Consider the following 24,234-nt stretch of genomic DNA (forward strand, 5'->3'; position numbering starts at 1 on the left):
TTTGCATTTTTTAAAAATAAAACAGCCTGCTTAAAATTTAATTGGTACTTTGCAGTGCAATTCTTTCAATCTACCCATCTTTGTATGAAATACACACATTTCTACAAGCAACGTTCCCTGATACGATGCATATTTCCATGTTATTCTCACTCCTATATGTATTTTTTAAAGTGTGCACTTTCCCCTAATATATGCATTTTCAAACACACTATTGGGTTGGAGAATTGCACCGCAAAATTCAGAGAAGTGTGAATTTTGAAGGGTAGCCCGCCTATGGGTTTGTGATGTGTAAATTGCTGGACCAAGTTTCTCACCCATATGGTATGCATGGGAGACATCGTTCTGTGCAAATGCAGAGCCCGTTTTCATAAGTGATGCTTCATCTGCATAGAAATAACTCTAAGGGGGTAGTTCAGTGTTGGTATACAGCATGGGTCAGCAAACTAAGGCCTGTGGGCCGGATCAGGCCCAATTGCCTTCTAGATCCTGCCCACAGACGGTCCAGGAATCCAGGCAGCCGCCATAGCGTGTGTGCACGATGGTCTTTGCGACTCAGCCAGGCTTGGGGGTCAAAAGTGAGGCGGGTGGCTGTTCGAGACAAGCCCCTTCTCTGTCCATCGCGGAAGAGGGAAAAGCAACCACAGTTCGAATTTCCACCATGGAGCTGCCGGCAACTGACCTTAAGAAGGGCAGTTGTGGTGGCAGGGGCTCGGAGGCGCCTTGGGAGCAACGCCTGTCAGTGTCTGTGGTGGCAGTGCTCCCTGCCAGAGGAAGCGCGTAGCGCGTGGGCAGCTGCACCCCGAAGCAGTTCTGTGCTTTGCTGGCCTCTTGTTCGCTACACGGTGTGAGCCATGGAAAGGTGAAGGAATGATCGCCAGGTGTGGAGCACACTCCCACCTGCAGACAAAGCCACAACTGTCTGAACATCATGCCCTTTCTTACCTTTGCTCTCTTAGTGGTCTGCTGTGCCCTGTCTGTGACCTTTGTCTCCTTTGTCATACATTGTGCAAGGGGAAAATGACGCGGTGGAAACAGGTGCCAAAATAACTTTGTACCACCCCACGATCTCAGGATTGGAAGATGTGTAAAGGTCATAGTCCAAAATGTATCTGACTGGTTTCGCATATTGTGCTAATAAAAGGAGCCTCTACAGAGTTAGCCGGCAGCTTGTCTTGGCGCATGCTTGCCGGCGCACTTCTGCACAGCTCACCTGCATCCAACCTCCTGTTGTCCTCCATTATTCCTACACAAAGGTAAATAGCTGCCACCGCCTCATCTTCCCTGGAAAGTACAACTAATCCAGAATGCGGCAGCCAGACTGGTGACTGGGAATGGCCGCTAAAACCATATAACACGGGTCCTGAGAGATTTACATTGGCTCCCAGTACATTTCCAAACACAATTCAAAGTGTTGGTCCTGACCTTTAAAGCTCTAAATGGCCTCGGCTCAGTATACCCGAAGGAGCATCTCCATCCCCATCGTTCTGCCCGGACACTGAGGTCCAGCTCCGAGGGCCTTCTGGAGGTTCCCTCCCTGCAAGAAGGGAGGTTACAGGGAACCAGGCAGAGGGCCTTCTCGGTGGTGGCGCCTGCCCTGTGGAATACCCTCCCATCTGATGTCAAGGAAACAAACAACTATCTGACTTTTAGAAGACTTCTGAAGACAGCCCTGTTTAGGGAAGTTTTTAAGATTTGATGAATTATTGTATTTTAACATTTTGCTGGAAGCCGCCCAGAGCGGCTGGGGAAACCCAGCCAGATGGGCGGGGTATACTGTTATTGTTATTGTTATACGTTGCTGCTCTGACCTTCGCTTTTTTGGCAAGTATGGATGAGCCCTGCATCTTCTCTCCTCCCGGCTAAACTTCCCCACTCCCTGGACCATTCCTCATACACCCCAGAAATTAAATGCATATAAAAATGAGGTGGATATTTTCCCCCTTCCTCTTTTTTCTGCAGTTGCCTTTAAGGATTCCACCCTGCGATTCATCCAGCGCGAGTCAGGGGATGGCGCAATCCCTCCATGTGTGAGAGATGAACTGGGGGGGGGGGATGTAAATAGCTCCCAGGCTGCCCCCCCCCATACTATACTATTTGGAGAGCCTGCTTCTTACAGATATGCTGTGTCATATTTTGCCTTTCCCACCACAGGAGAAGTTGTTTGCCATGCCCTCTCCCTCCCTCCCTCCCCCTTGTTTGATTTGCCATCCTTTGTAAGGCAAATAATGTACGTTTCGGCTGAGCTTCGAGGTCACTGCGCTCAGAATTGGCCGCCGCGGCCCTCCAGGTGTCAAGCAGGGAACAGTTAATCCTCCTCTTGACTTTGGGTGGGACACCTCCTGCATCGCCCCAAACGCTGCTGCCTTTTCGTGCAGATCTGCAGGAGCAGTTTTAGTGACAGGGTGGGGGGGACAGGCCAGGCATGCAAATTGGGGAAGCATTTTTGAAATACACTCAGAGTCGAGTGTGGATTTCATGCTCTTTATTCAGCTCATAGTGGTGAGGAGGAATGGAAGTTCCACCAGCATTTCTGCTTTATATACAGTGGTACCTGGGGTTAAGAACTTAATTCGTTCCAGAGGTCCGTTCTTAACCTGAAGCACCACTTTAGCTAATGGGGCCTCCTGCTGCCGCGCCGCCGGAGCACGATTTCTGTTCTTATCCTGAAGCAAAGTTCTTAACCTGAAGCACTATTTCTGGGTTAGCGGAATCTGTAACCTGAAGCGTATGTAACCTGAAGCATATGTAGCCACTGTACATTATTTACACAATGGGCCCCACGTGATTGGCTAATTCCAGGATTCTCCTGTAGGCCAATCAGGTTGCAGATTCACTTCCACCTGGAGCTGGATTGGGTGGCTCCTGTGGACCAATCAGACTGCTGCATTCTGGATCCTATTCAACTCAGTACATAATAATTTTAAAAATTAAGAGAAATGGGGGGTGGATGAACCAGTCAACCTCCCTTTCTTTCCATTTCTCATATGCCCAACATTAATTTGCATTTCTCCACATTTCCATATCACTTTCAACTTTTTCCTTTTTTTAAAAAAAAAAGTCCTCATGCGAGGATCATCAGAATCTTAGTGCACTTTTATCTTAATTATCCCAATTTTTGTACCCAGTGCTGCCTAATATACACACTTTCCCAAATGCAATGCATTTCAGCACGCAATTTTCATAAATATTATCATCTGCATTGGCATTCCACCGGCTTTGACCTCTCGACCTCTTTTCATTGCTGCATTGTTGGGTTTTTTTCGGAGCCTATTTTAACTGTGGATGTTTAATTTAGCACTTAGATGCACCGAGTGGCCTCCAAAGAAATAAATGCACAAATAAATGTGATTATAAATGCATCCTTATGCAGACTTTCTCTTCATATTATAATTTTGTACGCACTATTTGGTTGAAGAATTGATTGCATTGCAAAATTCAGAGCGTTTTTATTTATTTCCAAAGATAGCTGCGCCTCAGTTCCGTGTTCTTTTGGGAAGTGTGAATAGGTAGCTTTGTATCGACCAGATGCCTCCCACCGCACCTAAGAATGGCTGCCTAAGGCTAGATCTGCCGAGATCAGTGGAATTAGGATCCAGCAGATCTCCAGGTGAGGCAGTAGGTTCTCAACTCACTGGTTTAACTCTCACCCTGGCTCCTCCATCCTGTCTGAAATTCTGGAGAGCTGTTGCCGGCCAGTATAGACAATACTAGTCTAGACGCACCAGTGTCATCTGTCCACAGGTTCCTTCTCTCCTGGGCTGAGCCACAAAAACAAACCCTGCCATGAGACAGTAAAGCAGCTGGAGAAGGAGGAGGAAAGGGCATGGGGTGAAGAAAGAGCCGGGAGTGTTGGGGGACCCCTTCCTCATCCTCTGGAACACCTGTGGAAACTCAACAAACTTGCTGCCCCTGGAATTGGGTGTGGAGAATGTGGCTGAATGGGACACAGCTGTGGGCAGCCTGAGGAAGCACTATCCACCTTGGGCAAGTCTAGGGCAAGACTGGATCATGTCTGCTGCTTCCAGAAACTCATTCTGTTGTGAGACTTTTGTGGGTGAGCTGAGAGTTCGTTGGGACCCTGGATGATAACCGGGGGGCTGAGAGGGAGGGTGTGTCATAAGGGAAATGAATTGATATTGATTTACCGTATTTTTCGCTCTATTGGATGCACTTTTTCCCCTCCAAAAATTAAGGGGAAATGTGTGTGAGTCCTATAGAGCGAATGCAGGCTGCGTGGCTAAGCCCAAAGTCAGAACAGGGAGACGGAGCACTGCGGAGGGCTCCGTCTCACTGTTCTAGCTTGAGGATGGCTGTGCAAAGCCTCCGCAGGGCAGCAGGGTGCCTTCACCCCACTGCTCTGCAGAGGCTCCAAAGGCTGTCCCCTAAGCTGCGCTCCAAAGGCTTCAGCGCTTTCCCCCACCGCCAGCCCCACAAGCTCGTGGGGCAGCGGCAAGGCTGCGTGCAGCCTTTGCGCTGTTCCCTGACCTGCTCGCCAGCCCCAAAGAGCAGTTCAAAAGGAACCTGAAGCCTCCGGAGCCCAGAGGGAACCACTGCCGTGCTCCAGAGGCTTCGGGTTGCCTTCACTGAAGCCTGGAGAGCAAGAGGGGTTAGTGTGCTTCCAAGGTAGCCACCTGAAGCCTCCAGAGCGCTGAAGCCTCCAGAGCGGTCTGGTTCCCTGTAACCTCACTTCTCGCCCAACTTTCTGCAATGCAGGGATTTCAAGGTGCAGCCCCCCCATCAAATTTGAAGCCATACCAGACCCTGCTTAGCATTGCAAATGTGCTAGCAGTTTTATTGCTGCACTTTCTATGTGAATGTAACGCTTTTATATGTAGCTGTGCATTTTTGTACAATTCTGCTTAAGCTACCTGTTGTCGCTTCCGTTTTCTGTATGCTGCTTTAATACAGTTTTGAAATATTAAGCGGCATTGAAATTAAATAATCAAAATAATCAATGTGCCTGCATCCCATTCTGGGGACTCCTATCTGACCCAGAGGCGCTGAGTTCCTCCTCCTCCCTTCCTTCCTTCATCTGCCTGAGATGTTTTTATAGGCAGAATTGGGCAGGCGATAAGATCGGCGGCTCCAATTCACTCTGCCTAAGTATCCGTGCTGAAGCGCAGAATGGCGATCACTATCGCCGCCCTCGCAAGGAGCCAAGGCACCCAGCAGAGGCAGTAGGAAAGACCCATGGCCACCGAGAACAAAATCCCGGGAGCGGCCACGAGGTGATCAATCACGCGAGCTGGTTTCTCCACATTTCTGCCTTTTCATTCAACTGTCGGGGAGGGAAATCTCCCGCAGCGAGAGTTGCGCCATGCCGGGGATTTGGGAAAATGAGGGGCAATTCGGTTGAGTCAGCCACCAGCTCCGCCCTTTTGGAGGAAGTCCAGACTTGCAGCTCCAACACAGGCACAATGCCTTTTATTTTCTCTTACTCAGAATTCATAATTGCAGCTGTTTAAACATTTATCTTTTAGTGTATCTAAAAGAGAAGAAGGGTGGGTGAGCTCCTTGTAGCACAAAGATGTTACATGAGACTTCAGATTAGCTGAATATTTGCCCCTTGCCTCAAAGAGAAGATGTAGGAGGCATGGAAAAGGTGCAGGAAAGGACAAGCAAAATGATCAAGGGGCTGGGACAACTCCCATAAGGACCTCAGAAGTGCCTGCTAGATCAGACCAGCAGCCCGTTCTCAGTCCAGCATCCTGTTCTCAGAGTTGCCAACTAGATGCCTAGGGGAAACCAGCTTCAGGATTCGAACACAAGACCAACTCTACTGTGATGGCCTGGAATTCGGGCTCAGACTCTGAACCAGAGGAGTCTCAGTCTGCACCAGATCCTTTGCCTCAGGCATGAAAGAGGTGGTCCTCGAGGTATTGCGGTCCTGAGTCGTTTAAGGCTTTATAGGTTAAAATCAGCACTTTGAATTGGGCCCAGAAACTACCGTAATTGGTAGCCAGTGCAGTCGGACCTGGATAGGTGGAATATGCTCAAACCGTCTTGCTCCGGTGAGCAACCTGCCTGCCAAATTCTGCACCAGCTGAAGTTTCCGAACTGTTTCTGAAAAGTTCAGAAAAGTTTCTGAACTTCAGAGGCAGCCCCACATAGAATGCATTGCAGTAATCTAACCTTGAAGTTATCAGAGCATAGGCAACAGGAGTTAGGCTATCCCTGTCCAGATAGGGGTGTACCAAGTCTGGGGCCTGACCCTGAAGAGTCCCAGTCTGCACAGATTCCCCTGCAACAAACCCCAGCTGGGCCGAGTCAGGGGCCTGATCCTGCCCTGGCTCCAGATGCCGGGAAGACCTCGTTGCCTCCAGCTGGGCCATCACTTACAGCTGCTCCACTACCAGTTGGGTCAGGGGAGGCTGAGGCGGACTCTGGGTCTAGTAACCCACCGACGTCTCCCGAGCTGCAGAGACTGAGGTCTGAGAGAAGGAGAGACCTGAGTACTCGCAGGAGGAATGCTCGCCTTCGGGCAAAACAGGGAGGTGAGTCGCCGGGGGGTCAGGACCGGCTGTTACCCCGACAGAGATAAAAGGCTGTCGGACCCTGCCCCAGGTTGCGGGAGCAACATTGCTCAATGCTGCATCCTGCCTGAGATCCTGTACCTGTCCCTGCCTGGTTTCCTGCCTCGTGTCCTGCCTTGGCCCTGCTGGACTGACTCCTAGCAGAGCCTTCGGACTCTGGACCGGTCCTGGACTGTGTTTCAAGGGTTACCCAGCACATCTCCTGTCTCTCCAGCAACTGGGATTGAGAAGCATCACTGCCTCCAAGCATGAAGACAAAGCCTTGCCCTTGGGGTGATGGGCCATCGATAGCCCTCTCCTCCTCCTCCATGAATTTTCCAAGGGTCAAAACAGCTCACAAAAATGTCTTTATTAGGAGAAAGCTGCCCAAGAATATAAAAGGATCTTCATGAGAAGTTTCGAAAAAGAAAATCTTGTGTTGAAGTACTGAGAACCTAGCATATTTTTCGCTCGATAGGATGCACCGGACCATAGGGCACACTGGACCATAGGAGGGGGAATACAGGGGGAAAAAATTAGAATCATAGAATCATAGAATCCTAGAGTTGGAAGAGACCACAAGGGCCATCGAGTCCAACCCCCTGCCAAGCAGGAAACACCATCAGAGCACTCCTGACATATGGTTGTCAAGCCTCTGCTTAAAGACCTCCAAAGGAGGAGACTCCACCACACTCCTTGGCAGCAAATTCCACTGTCGAACAGCTCTTACTGTCAGGAAGTTCTTCCTAATGTTTAGGTGGAATCTTCTTTCTTGTAGTTTGGATCCATTGCTCCGTGTCCGCTTCTCTGGAGCAGCAGAAAACAACCTTTCTCCCTCCTCTATGTGACATCCTTTTATATATATGAACATGGCTATCATATCACCCCTTAACCTCCTCTTCTCCAGGCTAAACATGCCCAGCTCCCTTAGCCGTTCCTCATAAGGCATCGTTTCCAGGCCTTTGACCATTTTGGTTGCCCTCCTCTGGACACGTTCCAGTTTGTCAGTGTCCTTCTTGAACTGTGGTGCCCAGAACTGGACACAGTACTCCAGGTGAGGTCTGACCAGAGCAGAATACAGTGGCACTATTACTTCCCTTGATCTAGATGCTATACTCCTATTGATGCAGCCCAGAATTGCATTGGCTTTTTTAGCTGCCGCGTCACACTGTTGGCTCATGTCAAATTCTTCCCCTCTCTGCTCAGCGCCCTTCAGTGAAGCAGCTGGAGAAATGGAGCCCTTTCCAGCGAAGCGAAGCCTGGAGAGCAAGAGGGATCGGTGTGCACCCACCCCTCTCGCTCTCCAGACTTCAGACGGCTATCCGCAAGCCTTTGGAGCGCAGCAGGAACTCCTGCTGCGCTCCGAAGGCTTGCGGATAGCTGCCTGAAGTCCCTGAAGTGCAGTGAGAGTTCCCGCTGCGTTCCGGGGGCTTCTGGTGGCTTCAGCGAAAGCAACGTGAAGCCTCCGGAGCATTGGGGGGGGGGGAGCTCTCCCTCTGCGCTTTGGAGGCTGCACGTTGCTATCGCTGAAGTCAAGGAGCCTGCATTCACTCCATAGGACGCACACACATTTCCCCTTCATTTCTGGAGGGGGGAAGTGCATCTTATAGAGCGAAAAATACAGTAATTTAAGATTGGGGGCAGGGGGAGAGAAATGGAGAAAGCCAAAATGGGCAGATTCTTACCCCTGCCCTAGGGCCGCCAAAGGCTGATGGGAGTTGTAGTCCAAACCCAAGTGGGGGGGGGGAGGGACTGATTTAGAATGGTAATAGTTGTTCCTGGAAATTAGAGACAGAAGATATATTTGGCCTTGTTTGCATTTCAACACAAAGCTAAACAAATTCCCGAAACAATATGTGAAACGAAACACAGCAGTCCTTGAAAATTCACACTTCTCCAAATTTTAGGATGAAGTTGCTTCTGTCTCTGTGTGTAGAAAAATGCATCTATTAAAGGGAAGAGTGTTTTAACACATCATCACGTGCATGAAAGTAACGTACAAAGTTTATTATAACGGGCACAATATCTTGCAAAAATTCACACATTAGGCAACATTACAGGCCAAAATGTGTGGTTTATTAGAAATCTGCACTGAAAGGATGAAAATTTCAATAATAATAATAATAATAATAATAATAATAATAATAATAATAATAATAATTTATTTATACCCCGCCCATCTGGCTGAGTTTCCCCAGCCACTCTGGGCGGCTCCCAATCACATGTTAAAAACAATACAGCATTAAATATTAATAACTTCCCTGAACAGGGTTGCCTTCAGATGACTTTTAAAGATAGGATAGCTGCTTATTTCCTTGACATCTGATGGGAGGGGGCATCCCAGAGGGCGGGCGCCACCACCGAGAAGGCCCTCTGTCTTGTTCCCTGTAACCTTGACATCTGATGGGAGGGCGTTCCACAGGGCGGGCGCCACCACCAAGAAGGCCCTCTGCCTTGTTCCCTGTAACCTTGACATCTGATGGGAGGGCGTTCCACAGGGCGGGCGCCACCACCAAGAAGGCCCTCTGCCTTGTTCCCTGTAACCTCACTTCTCGCAATGAAGGAAGCACCAGAAGGCCCTCAGCGCTGGACCTCAGTGTCCAGGCAGAACGATGGGGGTGGAGACGCTCCTTCAGATATACTGGACCTAGGCAGTTTCAGGCTTTAAAGGTCAGCACCAACACTTTGAATTGTGCTTGGAAATGTACTATGTAGGTCTTTCAAGACCGGTGTTATGTGGTCCCGGTGGGCACTCCCAGTCTCCAGTCTAGCTGCCGCATTCTGGATTAGTTGTAGTTTCCGGGTCACCTTCAAAGGTAGCCCCACATAGAGCGCATTGCAGTAGTCCAAGCGGGAGATAACCAGAGCATGCACCACTCTGGTGAGACAGTCTGCGGGCAGGGAGGGTCTCATCCTGCGTACCAGATGGAGCTGGGAGACAGCTGCCCTGGACACAGAATTGACCTGTGCCTCCATGGACAGCTGTGAGTCCAAAATGACTCCCCGGCTGCGCACCTGGTCCTTCAGGGGCACAGTTACCCCATTCAGGACCAGGGAGTCCTCCACACAAGCTCACCCCCTGTCCCCCAAAAACAGTACTTCTGTCCTGTCAGGATTCAACCTCAATCTGTTAGCCGCCATCCATCCTCCAACCGCCTCCAGACACTCACACAGGACCTTCACCGCCTTCGCTGGTTCTGATTTAAAGGAGAGGAAGAGCTGGGTGTCATCAGGCTTCTCGCTTTTTTTAATTGCAAACTAATGAGGAAATAAGGTGAACACACTCTAACACTGGGGAAATGTCGAAGGGAGAGAAAGCGAAATGAACAGCTTGCCCCCCCCCTATTGGAACAGAAGAGACCGTACTTGAGGGCCTCTGATGCAAGTAGTTCTTTCGGTTGAGGTTAGCTGAGATGCCTGCAATGCTAGGGGTTGGACTAGATGGCCTTTGGGGACCCCTTACAACTCTACAATTCTATAATAATTTATAATAATAATAATTTATTATTTACCGCCTGCCCATCTGGCTGGGCTTCTCTAGCCATTCTAGGATTCTGTAGTTGTTTAGGAGTCTGCTTCAGGATCAAATCTTTATTTCTCGTTATTTAAAAAGCATTGCAGTTTGAGGGCGTGGAGAGAACCTCCGTCCTGGGGGGAGCTTGCGACGTCTGAGACTGAGAAGGAGTTTGGTTTTTGTGTTTTTTTTTTAAAAAAATAAATCTTTATTAGTTTTAAATACAATCATACAGTAAAGGTAAGTATAACAAAATTAAGCACAAAGAAGAAGAAAGAAGAAAAAAGGGATTTGTCACCTCAAAAAGGTAAAAAAAAGGTTTAAAAGTGACAAAAAAAGACAATTTAAAGAACCACATATTTATACATCATGTCCTGTCCAATAAAGTTTTCTGTGAAAAACGTCCAATCGTTCTCATTACACTTTTTCTATTGTCTTGATTTTGTCACACAGTTTGTTTTATATCTTTTTCCACATATTCCTCTAAACTGTTCATTCTATTTATTTATTGTACAGAAGCATTGTTCAGTTCTGCTAGGATGGTATCATTTTTACAATACAGTCTTATATATTCCTTAAATATTTTCCATTCTTCGTATACTTCGTATACTTCTTAGGGCTCCCCTGATTTTTCTGGTCAGCTTTGCTAACTGGAAATACTCTATCATGACTATCTGTTATAGTTGGTGTTTTTTCGCATTTTCAACTTCTGGCTACAAGTATTCTTGCAGCCGTGACTGCGTACATAAACAGCGGTCTTGTGTTTTGTTTGATTTCTATTGGCAATATTCCTAATAGGAAAATCTCCGCCCTTTTTTTTGACAGTAAGTTTAAATAATTTCTTAAATTCGTCATATATGTTATTCCAAAAGAAAGGAGTTTGGTTTGGGCCTCACCCCCAGTTCTTCCAAAGAGACTCCTCAACATATCCCAGCTGACGCGAGATCAAACTGTGTTGCAAAAGAGTGACTCCCTTTTTCTGGTGTGTATGTGAAGATCACTGCAGATGGTGACAGCAGCCACAAAATTAAAAGACGCCTGCTCCTTGGGAGAAAAGCAATGACAAACCTAGACAGCATCTTAAAAAGCAGAGACATCACCTTGCCAACAAAGGTCCGTATAGTTAAAGTCCGTATACTGGTTTTCCCAGTACAGCAGCTGTACTGAATGTGGAATTTGTACTTTTATCAGATACAGTGTATACACACACACACGCACACACACACACACACACACACACAATCTCTCTGTGTGTGTATTTACTGAGATATGTAAACAGCATAGAGATTCCTTGAAATACAAAGTAATCTGCAAGCTAAACAAACCAATAAATATTATTTGCTTCTTATTTATATCTGCCACTATTCCTCCCATCTGGCCCCATCACCTCCTGGCAAAAAGAAGAGGGAGAAATGGAAGCAGTGAAATATTTTACTTTCTTGGGCTCCATGATCACTGCAGTTGGTGACAGCAGCCACGAAATTAAAAGATGCCTCCTTCTTGGGAGAAAAGCGATGACAAACCTAGACAGCATCTTAAAAAGCAGAGACATCACCTTGCCAACAAAGGTCCGTATAGTTAAAGCTATGGTTTTCCCAGTAGAGATGTATGGAAGTGAGAGCTGGACCATAAAGAAGGCTGATCGCCGAAGAGTTGATATTTTTGAATTCTGGTGCTGGAGGAGACTCTTGAGAGTCCCATGGACTGCAAGAAGATCCAACCTCTCCATTCTGAAGGAAATCAGCCCTGAGTGCTCACTGGAAGGACAGACCCTGAAGCTGAGGCTCCAAGACTTTGGCCACCTCATGAGAAGAGAAGACTCCCTGGAAAAGACCCTGATGTTGGGAAAGATGGAGGGCACAAGGAGAAGGGGACGACAGAGGACGAGATGGTGGAACAGTGTTCTCGAAGAGACCAGCATGAGTTTGACCAAACTGCGGGAGGCAGTGGAAGACAGGAGTGCCTGGCGTGCTCTGGTCCATGGGGTCACGAAGAGGCGGACACCACTAAAAGACTTAACAACAAGGGTGAAGATTCTATTCTGTCCCTTTCCCTGGCCTGACGCTTTCTAGACAGGAACATTGCAGCACTCTCTTGGCGTTGGAAACCCACGGATGGGTCGAGCAGAACAGATGGGGTGAGGCCAGGGAGATACGCCAGAGTCCTAAAGCATCATTTCCCCCCACTTAGCAAAAGGAATGTGTGGGCTCAGCTCTGGGTTTATGTTGACACCTGGTGGCAGGATCTGAAACTGCGGCGATGTGCGAGGGGACGTTGTGATAGCAAGACAGAGATGCCACGATAGCTGCAAGAATATTAATCGCTACGAATTGGAATGGAGAAAAAACACCGACAGAGCTGGAGTGGCAAAATAAACGGTTGGAATATGCCGAATTGGCAAAATTTAAATAAGTTGAAGTTCTTGTTATTAAATATAGCAAGAAAAAAGCACACCAAGAACTCAGGCCAATGTAAGTTTCAATAGTGGGAGTGGCCCCTACTTGCAAATCAATAGTCAATTGTAACAAAAACACATGTAATTATTATTAATATTGATTATTTTCAGTTGTTATCTCTGAGAAATTTACGAAGAATGTAATGTGATGTGATGTAACAAATATTGCCATTTCCCCCCTCCTTTCTGGATAACCTTCTTGTTTGCTACTTCTTTTTCATCTCAATAAAGCATTTAGAAATAATTTTAGAAAGATAACAAGAAGAGAGCTTTTTCTCTGTGTGTCTCCGAGAGATTTCAGACCATATCCTCTGGAACACTTTTGGGGAAGAGATTCTGCTTTGCATATGTAAGAACATAAGAAGAAACAGCTGGATCATTCCCATGCCCCATCCAGTGGCGTAGCGTGGGGGGTGCAGGGGGGGCCGGCCGCACCGGGCGCAACATCTGGGGGTTAGGGTTAGGGGGCGCAAATCCACGGGTTAGGGGGCGCAAATTACTTGCCTTGCCCCGGGTGCTGACAACCCACGCTACGCCACTGGCCCCATCTAGACCAGAGCCCTGTTCTCACAGTGGCTAGCCTGGGGGGGGGGGACCAGTGAGAAGAGCAACTTTCCCCCTCCTGGGGTTTCCAGCAACTCGGATTCAGAAGCATTCTTGCCTGGGGAGGCAGAGCGCAGCCATCATGTCTAGTAGCCATCGATGGCCCTCTCCTCCTCTATGAATTTGCCTAATCCTCTTTTAAAGCCATCTTGCTTGGTGGCCATCACTTCTTCCTGTGGCAGGGAGTTCCACAGTCCAACTATGAGCTGCACAAAGGAATTTTATCTCTCCAAAATCTTCCGACATTCAGTTTCACTGGATGCCCATGTTATGAGAGAGGGAGAAAAACCTTTTCTCTATCTGCTTTAGTAATTATGCGTCCCTGAACACTCCAAGAAAAATGCAATAAGGCATGATGCAGCAAGCAGGTTTGTAGCTTGGGGGTCCACCTGGATCCTTTGCTGTCACTCGAGGCTCAGGCGGCTTCAGTGGCCTGGAGTGCCTTCCATCAGCTTTGGCTGGTGCCCCAGCTATGCCCCTGTCTGGACAGAGATAGCCTAACTCCTGTTGTCTATGCTCTGGTAACCTCAAGGTTAGATTACTGCAATGCGTTATACATGGGGCTGCCTCTGAAGACGGTTCGGAAATGTCAGCTGGTGCAGAATTCAACGGCCAGGTTGCTCACCGGAGCAAGACAGTTTGAGCATATTGCACCTATCCTGGTCTGACTGCACTGGTTCCCAATTAGTTTCTGGGCCCAACTCAAAGTGCTGGTTTTGACCTATAAAGCCTTAAACGGCTCAGGACCGCAATACCTCAAGGACTGCCTCTTTCCATATGAACCAACAAGACCCTGAGATCATCTTCTGAGGGCCTGCTATTTGTGCCTCCTCCTCGACAGGTCCGGAGCGTGGCAACATAAGAACGGGGTCTTCTCTGCAGTGGCTCCCCATCTGTGGAATGCTCTCCCCAGGGAAGTTCGCCTGGTGCCTTCATTACACACCTTTAGGCACCAGGCAAAAATGTTCCTTTTTAACCAGGCCTTTGCTTGATCTTACAGACAACCTACGCCCTTTTAAAATGTGGTTTGTTTTTTCGGGGGGGGGGTGTATTGGGTTGCTGTTTTTATTTTGATTACATACCATATTTTCCCGTCTATAAGATGCCCCTCATGTATAAGACTACCCCTATTTTTGGAGCCCAAAATTAAGAAATAAATATTTTAAACATTCTGTGTATAAGACGACCCCCAATTTTAAAATTCCAATGCAGGAATCTCAACTAAAGCATCCAAGACAGATGGCCATCCAATTTTAAAATTTTGTGGAAAATATAGTCTTATATGGGACGCGGGTGGCGCTGTGGGTTAAACCACAGAGCCTAGGACTTGCCAATCAGAAGGTCAGCGGTTCAAATCCCCGCAACGGGGTGAGCTCCCGTTGCTCGGTCCCTGCTCCTGCCAACCTAGCAGTTCGAAAGCACGCCACTGCAAGTAGATAAATAGGTACTGCTCCGGCAGGAAGGTAAACAGCATTTCCGTGCGCTGCTCTGGTTCGCCAGAAGCGGCTTAGTCCTGCTGGCCACATGACCCGGAAGCTGTACACCGGCTCCATCAGCCAGTAAAGCGAGATGAGTACCGCAACCCCAGAGTCGGCCACAACTGGACCTAATGGTCAGGGGTCCCCTTACCTTTACCTTTATAGTCTTATACACGGAAAAATATGGTATATTGTGGTTTCATATTTTGATTTTGTTCTGAGAAACGCCCTGAGACCTCCGGGTATAGGGCGATATATAAATTCAATAAATAAATAAACATGATGTGCTCTGATACAAGCTCTCACATCCCAATCCAGTTGGAGGCGCTGTGCATTCACGTTGCACCCGCGCTGCATGCTCAATTCCCTTGCGGTCCAAAGCCTTGAACCAGGAATCGGGGCTCCATGGGTCAAAGTATTTTAACAGCAGCAGTCGAGGTCCCATCAAGGCACGATCTGGAGGTACCTGATGCAGCCTCCTGGCTTGAAATGGACAACCCCAGTCGGTGCTGAGATAGGGGGCAATTTGCAGGCCTCACCTGTGCTGCCTCAGGGTCTGTGATGGAAGCAAAGTGGGGCGTAAATGCAAATAAGATAAATACGTACTCAATGCCGGTCCATGAGTCCCTCGCATCCTCAGTGTGGAGGGTGCCATTCAGGGCCCACAATCACAGGCTTGTGCCCCATAACCCAGCCCCCCTATTTCTATAGTACTCTGCTACATCTTTTACATCTCAAACTTCTGGGGGGAAATAGCGGGATATTTATTATGAATAATAATAATAATGATGATTATGATAATAATAATAATAATAATAATAATAATAATAATAATAATAATAATTTATTTATACCCCGCCCATCTGACTGGGTCTCCCCAGCCACTCTGGGCGGCTTCCAACCAAATATAAAAAACAATACAGCGTCAGACATTAAAAACTTCCCTAAAAAGGGCTGCCTTCAGGTGTCTTTTGAAAGTAAAATAGTTGCTTATTGCCTTGACATCTGATTGGAGGGCGTTCAGCAGGGAGGGAGCCACCACCGAGAAGGCTCTCTGCCTGGTTCCCTGTAACCTCACTTCTTGCAGGGAGTGTACTGCCAGAAGGCCCTCGGAGCTGGACCTCAGTGTCTGGGCAGAACGATGTGGGTGGAGACGCTCCTTCAGGTCTACTGGACCGAGGCCATTTAGGGCTTTCAAGGTCAGCACCAACACTTTGAATTGTGCTCAGAAACATACTGGGAGCCAGTGTAGGTCTTTCAGTACCGGTGTTATATGGTCTCGGCGGCTGCTCCCAGTCACCAGTCTAGCTGCTGCATTCTGGATTAGTTGCAGTTTTCCGGGTCACCTTCAAAGGCAGCCCCACGTAGAGCGCATTGCAGTGGTCCAAGTATTTGAAGATGATTCCTGACTTGAAGTATGTTTTGTTTCCTTGCAAAAATAAAGGCTCTAGCAAGTAGTTCTTTGGGCAAAGGGGAATCATGCTCTGGTTTGAGTTCTAGCCACCCTCAAATATTTCTTTTTTATTATTATTATTAAAAAAAGTGATTTTGATTTGTGTTGCTAAAGAAGGAAGTGTCTTTTATTGGGCCTCCCTTGGTTGCCCTCTAGCGGCCATTAAAAGAAAACGCACCCACACAAAGCAGCCTTGTATTATGTAGAGCCCTGGGACTGTACAGATGGAAGGGACCTCGGGGGGTCATCTAGTCCAACCCCCTGCAATGCAGGAATCTCAACTGAAGCATCCATGACACACAGCCACCCAACCTATTCCTAAAAACCTCCAAGGAAGGAGAGCCCACCACCTCCCGAGGGAGACCACTCCACTGTCGAACGGCTCTTATCATCAAAATGTTGTTCTTGATGTTTAGCTGGAATTTCCTTTCTTGTAACTTGATGTCATGGGTTCGAGTCCTACCCTCCGGAGCAGGAGAAAACAAGCTTGCTCCCTCTTCCACGTGGCAGCCCTTGAGATATTTGAAAATGGTTCTCAGATCGCGTCTCAGCTTCCTATTTTCCAGGCTAAACACAAACAGCTCCTTCAACCGTTCCTCATCAGGCTTGGTTTCCAGAACCTTGATAATCTTGGTTGCTTAATTAGTTCTTCCCAGTGCTATTTTTTCCTTTAAAAAAGTTTAGGGGTACTGTCATTTTGACTCAAGAAAATCACCACTGTATAGTTCAAATCGGGAAAAATAAATACAGTAAATGGACAAAGGCTGGGCTGAATGAATCCCTAGCCAGAATTAAGATTGCCGGAAGAAATATCAACAACCTCAGATATGCAGATGACACAACCTTGATGGCAGAAAGTGAGGAGGAATTAAAGAACCTTTTAATGAGGGTGAAAGAGGAGAGTGTGAAATATGGTCTGAAGCTCAACATCAAAAAAACGAAGATCATGGCCACTGGTCCCATCACCTCCTGGCAAATAGAAGGGGAAGAAATGGAGGCAGTGAGAAATTTTACTTTCTTGGGCTCCATGATCACTGCAGATGGTGACAGCAGCCACGAAATTAAGAGACGCCTGCTTCTTGGGAGGAAAGCAATGACAAACCTAGACAGCATCTTAAAAAGCAGAGACATCACCTTGCTGACAAAGGTCCATATTGTTAAAGCTATGGTTTTCCCAGTAGTGATGTATGGAAGTGAGAGCTGGACCATAAAGAAGACTGATCACCAAAGAATTGATGCTTTTGAATTGTGGTGCTGGAGGAGACTCTTGAGAGTCCCATGAACTGCAAGAAGATCAAACCTCTCCATTCTGAAGGAAATCAGCCCTGAGTGCTCACTGGAAGGACAGATCCTGAAGCTGAGGCTCCAAGACTTTGGCCACCTCACAAGAAGAGAAGACTCCCTGGAAAAGACCCTGATGTTGGGAAAGATGGAGGGCACAAGGAGAAGGGGATGACAGAGGTCAAGATGGTGGGACAGTGTTCTCAAAGCTATGAACATGAGTTTGACCAAACTGCAGGAGGCAGTGGAAGACAGGAGTGCCTGGCGTGCTCTGGTCCAGGGGGTCACAAAGAGACGGACACGACTAAACGACTAAAGAACAACAAATGGACAAAAGTACAAAGATCCACAAAATGTTTAGGGGTATGCGTTCCCCTGCACCCCTCCCCCAGAAAAAAGCACTGGTTCTTCCTAATATTTTGTTGGAATCTACTTTCTCAAATATGGTTTCTTTCATTTCTAGTGCAGGGTGCTCAGAAGATGGTCATTGCAAGAGGAGGCTAGTGCATTGGGGCAAATGGGCATGGCCCCACCAACCTCATCCAGCCCCCACCTGCCTGCCCTACTTATTTCCAGCCCAGTGAGTGGCCCTGCTTCAGGGCTTTCTCCTCCTCGGTCTCAGCGCTGCTCTTGCAGAACTCAGCCGGGAAGAGGAGCATGGGGACACAACGAGTTGGCTCAAGTTCTCATTAGCTCTGGCGCCACCTACTGGTCACCTCCCTGCCTTCCGTCCAACCAGTCCCAAGGGTGACCAGGTGCCGCTGTAAACAGATGCTCCCAAAATGTCGGTGCGCGGCTTGATTCTGCCAGCTTCTGTGCAAAAGGAACAATCCCAGAAGAACAAGCACTGAAACTGGAGCTGAGGCAGAGAAGCCAGGACTGAGCTGGGGCTGCGTAGAGCCTTTGTCTCATGTCTACAAAGAAATCACACCCTGCAACTCACAAGTCCTGGCTTGACCTGGTTGGGGACTACTGGGGAGGGCACTCTGCAGGCGCTTGTTGTTTAGTCGTTTAGTCGTGTCCGCCTCTCCGTGACCCCCTGGACCAGAGCATGCCAGGCCCTCCTGTCTTCCACTGCCTCCCGCAGTTTGGTCAAACTTATGTTCATAGCTTCGAGAACACTGTCCCACCATCTCGTCCTCTGTCGTCCCCTTCTCCTTGGGCCCTCCATCTTTCCCAACATCAAGGTCTTTTCCAGGGAGTCTTCTCTTCTCATGAGGTGGCCAAAGTCTTGGAGCCTCAGCTTCAGGATCTGTCCTTCCAGTGAGCACTCAGGGCTGATTTCCTTTAGAATGGAGAGGTTTGATCTTCTTGCAGTCCATGGGACTCTCAAGAGTCTCCTCCAGCACCAGAATTCAAAAGCATCCATTCTTCGGTGATCAGACTTCTTTATGGTCCAGCTCTCGCTTCCATACATCACTACTGGGAAAACCATGGCTTTAACTATACGGACCTTTGTTGGCAAGGTGATGTCTTTGCATGCGCTTAGAGGCATCTTTAAGAAGGCCAAGCCAGAGGGCATCACACCTCCTGGTATGCCCCACGGAGTACCTTAAGGTCCACAAATGACAACACTTTGGAGGTCCCAAGTTGCAAGGTGGTTAGACTGATCTCAACTAGGACCAGGGCCTTTTCAGTACTGGGCCCGACTTGGTGGACCGCTCTGTCACAAGAGACTAGGGCCCCGCGAGACTTGACAACTTTCTGCAGGGCCTGCAAGACAGAGCTGTTCTGCCTGGCCATTGGTTTGGACTCAGTCTGACCATATTGTTTCCCTCCCCTTATGGTTTTGATCTATGGGCTACTATTAAAATGAGGCTGCATTTTAAATTGTATTTTAACCCCTAATTTAAATTGTTTTCCCCCCTTCTTCTTCCACCCCCCTATTATGTTTTTCTTGCAATTTTACTGCTGTTAGGCGCCCTGAGCCCGGCTGTGGCCGGGGAGGGCGGGGTATAAATAAAAAAATATTTTAATTATTATTATTGTTATTATTATTATTATTGTCATTATTATAATCTTCTAGAGGTTTCTAATTCGAAAGAGAAGCTTTGGCAACAAATCCCTGCAAAGGCATGCCAGTCCTTAATCACATCCAACTTGAACCTGCCAACATTCATCTCCACTGGATGTTCACAAGTTCTAGTTTGTTCTGGCACAAACAAGCTGGCATGATTCAGGGCTGAAACATTTGGGGCCACATTCCACAGGCCTGAGACCCAGAGGTTTGCTGACCTTTTGCAGAGAAAATCCTGGAGAGGGGCACGATCTGGGGAGGGGAACAGCCAGCGGTGGAATTGCAGCTGCATCTCTGAAAAGGCCTTTTTTTAAACAAAAGATGGAGAAGGGATGCTCTTAATGGATGCAATGTCTAAATCTTCCCCCGGGGCAGGAGCAGGAGCTATTTCAAGCTCCCAGATATGTCAGGACTGTGAAAATACTGTTTGTGGGGAGAGTAAGGGATGAGGAATGGCGGGGAGGGGGGGTAAATATAGCCTTGCCACATTCCTGTCCAAAAATACATCTCTGGGGGAACTTTCAGAATCCATTGTCGATTCACTGGGAGACTGGCTCAGTCAGGAGGAAATCGTCCATCATGCTATGAGCACGGAAAAAGAGATGGACTGAGCGCCAAGAAACAGGCTCCCCCCCCCCCAAAAAAAAGGGGGAGTTGAAGGAGAGGAGAGGAGACATGGATTCTAAGGTCACTCCAGAGGCATCCCAGCTGGCGGTAAAGTGTGGCAAGGGACACTTCCCTCCTCGCCCCCACTGTCCCATTTTTAAAACAATTTAGATCTTAATGATTTTCTCGCCCCCCATCTCCTTTTCAGTTTTAGGCTGCCTCTTTCTGGTCCTCCCAGATAGCCTTAATTTTACGCTTCGGTGATGCTCATTTTCTAAGACTTTTAAAATTAATTATTTTTTGTCCAGTCCAGAGTTATTAGGAAGAAAAAACTCCCAAAATCATAGCTGGAGGGCGGCGGGGGTGTGTGTGTCTGTTCCTACAAACCGTTGAACGAAACCCTCTGGGTTTATGCTTTACTACAATTTCTTTATTCTTTAAAAATTAAAAAAGAAACTACATACCTCTGGAAAAATAGACTCAAGTCCTGAGTAACTTCATTGAGGGTTGATTTGGAATGGGTCAGCTTAATTCAGTATTAGATTTATATCCCCCTTTTTTCCAAAGAGTTCAGTGTGCCCTACACACCTCTCCTGTTTATCCTGTGAGGCTGGGCAAGACTGAGAGACAGCCAAGGCACCAGTGGGCTCCAGGACGGAGCGGGGATTCGAACCCAGGTCTCCCAGGTCCTAGTCCGGTGCTCTAAACACTGCACCACACTGGCTCACAGTTGAAGTTGATATCTGTAAAGGAGAAAATCAGCCCTCCTCTGACACCCGTAAGGCAAACAGTAGTTTTGGGGGTGCAATTCAGATCAGGAAACATGGATGGTGTGAGCTGGAAAGTGAAGAAGAAGAAGAAGAAGAAGAAGAAGAAGAAGAAGAAGAAGAAGAGGAGGAGGAGGAGGAGGAGGAAGGAGGAGTAGGAGGAGGTTTGGACTTGATATCCCACACGGATCACGTTTGCAACCCAAGCGTCCACGGTAATCATAAGAACATAAGAAAAGCCTGCTGGATGAGTCCAATGGTCTATCTGGTCAGGCCTCCTGTTCTTGCAGTGGCTAAGCAGGTGCCCATTGTGGGAACCCCCCCAAGCAGGATTCAAGCATGAGAGCCCCCCCCCCCGCCTGCTGAGGCTTCCAGAAATTGGGATTCAGCAGTTTTGCTGCCCCTGATTGCCCTCTCATCTCCCAGAAAGCCACCCCTCTCTTGTCCTCAGGCTTTTCATCCCACTCCTCACCCACTTTCCAGACAGTGGAGTGCAGGAGATATTTCTGGGGGGAAAGTGGGTGCTGCAGCGAGTGCCCCGGGGAGAAGCAAGGGTGAGAACCCAGGACCCAATAGCAGCTCTTCAGCTTCTATTTTTCAATCCTTCGCAGAAATGAACTCCCAATTTCCAACAATAGCTTTTTCAGCATCCTGACTTCAGAAACCCAACCAAGTCTTCTTCTTCTTTTCAAGGATTTTAAACAAATTATTATCTATCAAAGGGTTTATAGAGCAACAGCGCCAAAGCAAAGAATCTGAAAGTTCTCCCCAAACCAAACAGCACAACTCTCCCCAAACCCATACAACTTTTTTAAAAATAATTTAAGATCCTGAAAAGGTAGGTTTTAAAAAAAACACACACCAAAACATTTGTCACCAAAATAATCCTCTCTTTCTCTTTTTTGCATTTCTGACCAAGCTCTTGCCTAATTTGAGATGACTCACTCCAGATCTAAATCATAAGCAGTCTGAACCCACAAGAAATGCAGAATGGGTGGATGGGTTTGCCGTGGTTGGGCTCCATAGGGAAAACCACACATCAGCAGCTCTCCACTGGCCTTGGGATGCCAGCATTGCAACTAGAGTTAAAGAATGGTAGAGGTGGAAGGGGTCTGAGAGCCAGTGTGGTGTAGTGGTTAAGAGCGGTAGTCTCGTAATCTGGGGAACCGGGTTCGAGTCTCCGCTCCTCCACATGCAGCTGCTGGGTGACCTTGGGCCAGTCACACTTCTGTGAAGTCTCTCAGCCCCACTCACCTCACAGAGTGTTTGTTGTGGGGGAGGAAGGGAAAGGAGAATGTTAGCCGCTTTGAGACTCCTGAAGGGGAGTGAAAGGCGGGATATCAAATCCAAACTCTTCTTCTTCTTCTTCTTCCTGAGAGTCATCTAGTCCACCCCCCGCCCCTGACCTGCAAGGCAGGAATTTCAGCTAAAGCATCGAACCACCTCTTCAGAACTTCCAGAGAGGGAGAGCTCACCACCTTCTCAAGGAGATCATTCCAACTGATCTTCCCACCAGAAAGTTCTTCCTAAAGTTTAGTTGGAATTGCCTTCCTCCTCATTTGAATCTGTGGGTTCTGGTTCTACCTTCTGAAGCAGCAGAAAACAAGCTTGCGCCATCTTCCATGAGACGCTGCTTCAGATATCTGAAGTTGGCTCTCGTATCATAGAATTGTAGTCTCGGAAGGGACCTGGAGGGACATCTAGTCCAACCCCCTGCAATGCAGGAATCCCAACTAAAGCACCCAAGGCAGATGGCCATCTTTCCCTTCTACAACACCCTCAACCATTCCTTCCAGACCTTTGATCATCTTGGTTGCCTTCCTGCGCACACCTTCCATCTTGTCAATGTCCTTCTTAAACTGGGGTGCCCAGAACACGACACATGACTCCATTGGTTTGGGTCATCCCCTCTGGAGCAGCAGCCTCGGCCCCTTTACAATGCTCCTGGCCATCCTTGAGGACCAAGACACCTTTGAAGCACTTGCTAAAAGGACTACCCAAGACCTTCAGCCACCTCTAGCCAGATACCTTCTCCAGCGTCAGGGAACGTACCTAATTTTGAGACATCTGAGCTGCCTGATCTGTGCGTGCATTTTGGGGGATCCCTAGGCTCATGGAAGAGACGTGGGTAGCGCTGTGGGTTAAACCACAGAGCCTAGGACTTGCTGATCAGAAGGTCGGTGGTTCAAATCCCTGCGACGAGATGAGCTCCCATTGCTCGGTCCCTGCTCCTGTCAACCTAGCAGTTCGAAAGCACGTCAAAGTGCAAGTAGATAAATAGGTACCTCTCCAGTGGGAAGGTAAACGGCGTTTCCGTGCGCTGCTCTGGTTCGCCAGAAGCAGCTTAGTCATGCTGACCACATGACCCGGAAGCTGTATGCCGGCTCCCTCGGCCAGTAAAGCGAGATGAGCGCCACAACCCCAGAGTCGGCCATGACTAGACCTAATGGTCAGGGGTCCCTTTACCTTTATCTAGGCTTGTGGAACAGGAACCCCGGCCTCCTAACATGGCCCCAAACTCATCCCACAGAGCATTGTGCCCTTGTGCCGGCTCCCTCACCCCAACGGCATGGACCCTCAACCCACGGGAGACCTCCTCTCCCCTCACCCCAATGCCCAGGGGGCGAGAGGGACACCTAGAGCACGTAAAAGTCATTGTTGTTTGACAAGTCTGCGTAGTGGCGAAGGCTGAGCGCTGACGGCGGGTGCTGCTGCGACGGCTTCTCGCTCTTCTGCAACCTCCGCCCCTTGGCCTCTCCCGCGGGCGTCCGGTGGCACTGCAGCCCCGGTTTGGGCTTGGCCCCGCCTTGCCCGTGGCCCCCGAGTTTGTGGTTCTCGTTGCAGTAGGCCACACAGCAGCGGCAGGCCAGGAAGGGCTTGGCGTGGTCTTTGGCCTTTGACCTGGGCAGCGGCGCCAGGCCCCTTTGGACAGGGAGACCTTTTGGCCGGGAGCCGGGTGCTTCAGCCGGTCCTTTCAAGCGGCCCTTCTTCTTCTGGACATGGTCCAGGCTGATGTCCGAGTGGGAAGAGCAGCTCTCGTTCCAGGAGCAGCTGCCGGCTGCGTTGAGGCTCCTCAGGGGCAGCGCCAAGCGCAGGGCTTTCCAGAATTTGGAGCCGGGGCGCTTGGACCTCTCTCCCTTCCAGGCCACAAAGGCCACCGACTCCCTCAGCTGCTGGATGTTGGGGTGGGCGCGGAGAAGGGGGCGGTACTCCACCACCACCAGCTTGGTGGCGATGTTGTTCTGGCACAAGAGACCCAGCTTGAACTCCAGCATGCTGATGCTTTTCTCCAGGAGGTAGTCGGGACTCAGAACCACAATCATCTTGCGGCTCCTCTGGATGAAGTCGAAAATGGCTTCCGTGGTATCTGAGGGGGAGAGGAAAGCAGGGCAGTCAGGTCTCTGCACCCGTAACAGCTCAGCTGGTTAAAGCGTGGCGCTGATATTCCTCCTTCCCCCAGTTTTTAGAAATAACATTCATTTTAAACAGAATCACATTTATACATTACAGTGGTACCTTGGTTCTCAGACTTAATCTGTTCCGGAAGT

General features: G+C 48.6%; 1 protein-coding gene and 1 long non-coding RNA gene across 4 annotated transcripts in view; one reads left to right on the forward strand and one right to left on the reverse strand.

Annotated features, from left to right (window-relative positions):
* The window catches only part of LOC309533325, a 428,448-nt gene that overhangs the window by 237,178 nt on the left and 167,036 nt on the right, over window positions 1-24,234 (forward strand). The window lies entirely within an intron of this gene.
* Window positions 23,047-24,234, reverse strand: part of IL1RAP (interleukin 1 receptor accessory protein) — a 100,131-nt gene continuing 98,943 nt past the window's right edge. For all 3 annotated transcript variants that reach the window (XM_082224170.1, XM_082224172.1, XM_082224171.1), the window contains exon 11: window positions 23,047-24,053. In XM_082224170.1, the coding sequence (XP_082080296.1) occupies window positions 23,323-24,053 (731 nt within the window). In that variant the 3' untranslated portion in view covers window positions 23,047-23,322. The remainder of the gene's footprint in view (window positions 24,054-24,234) is intronic.

The sequence above is a fragment of the Podarcis vaucheri genome (genome assembly GCF_965113315.1).
Source record: "Podarcis vaucheri genome assembly, chromosome: 5".
NCBI lineage: Eukaryota > Metazoa > Chordata > Lepidosauria > Squamata > Lacertidae > Podarcis > Podarcis vaucheri.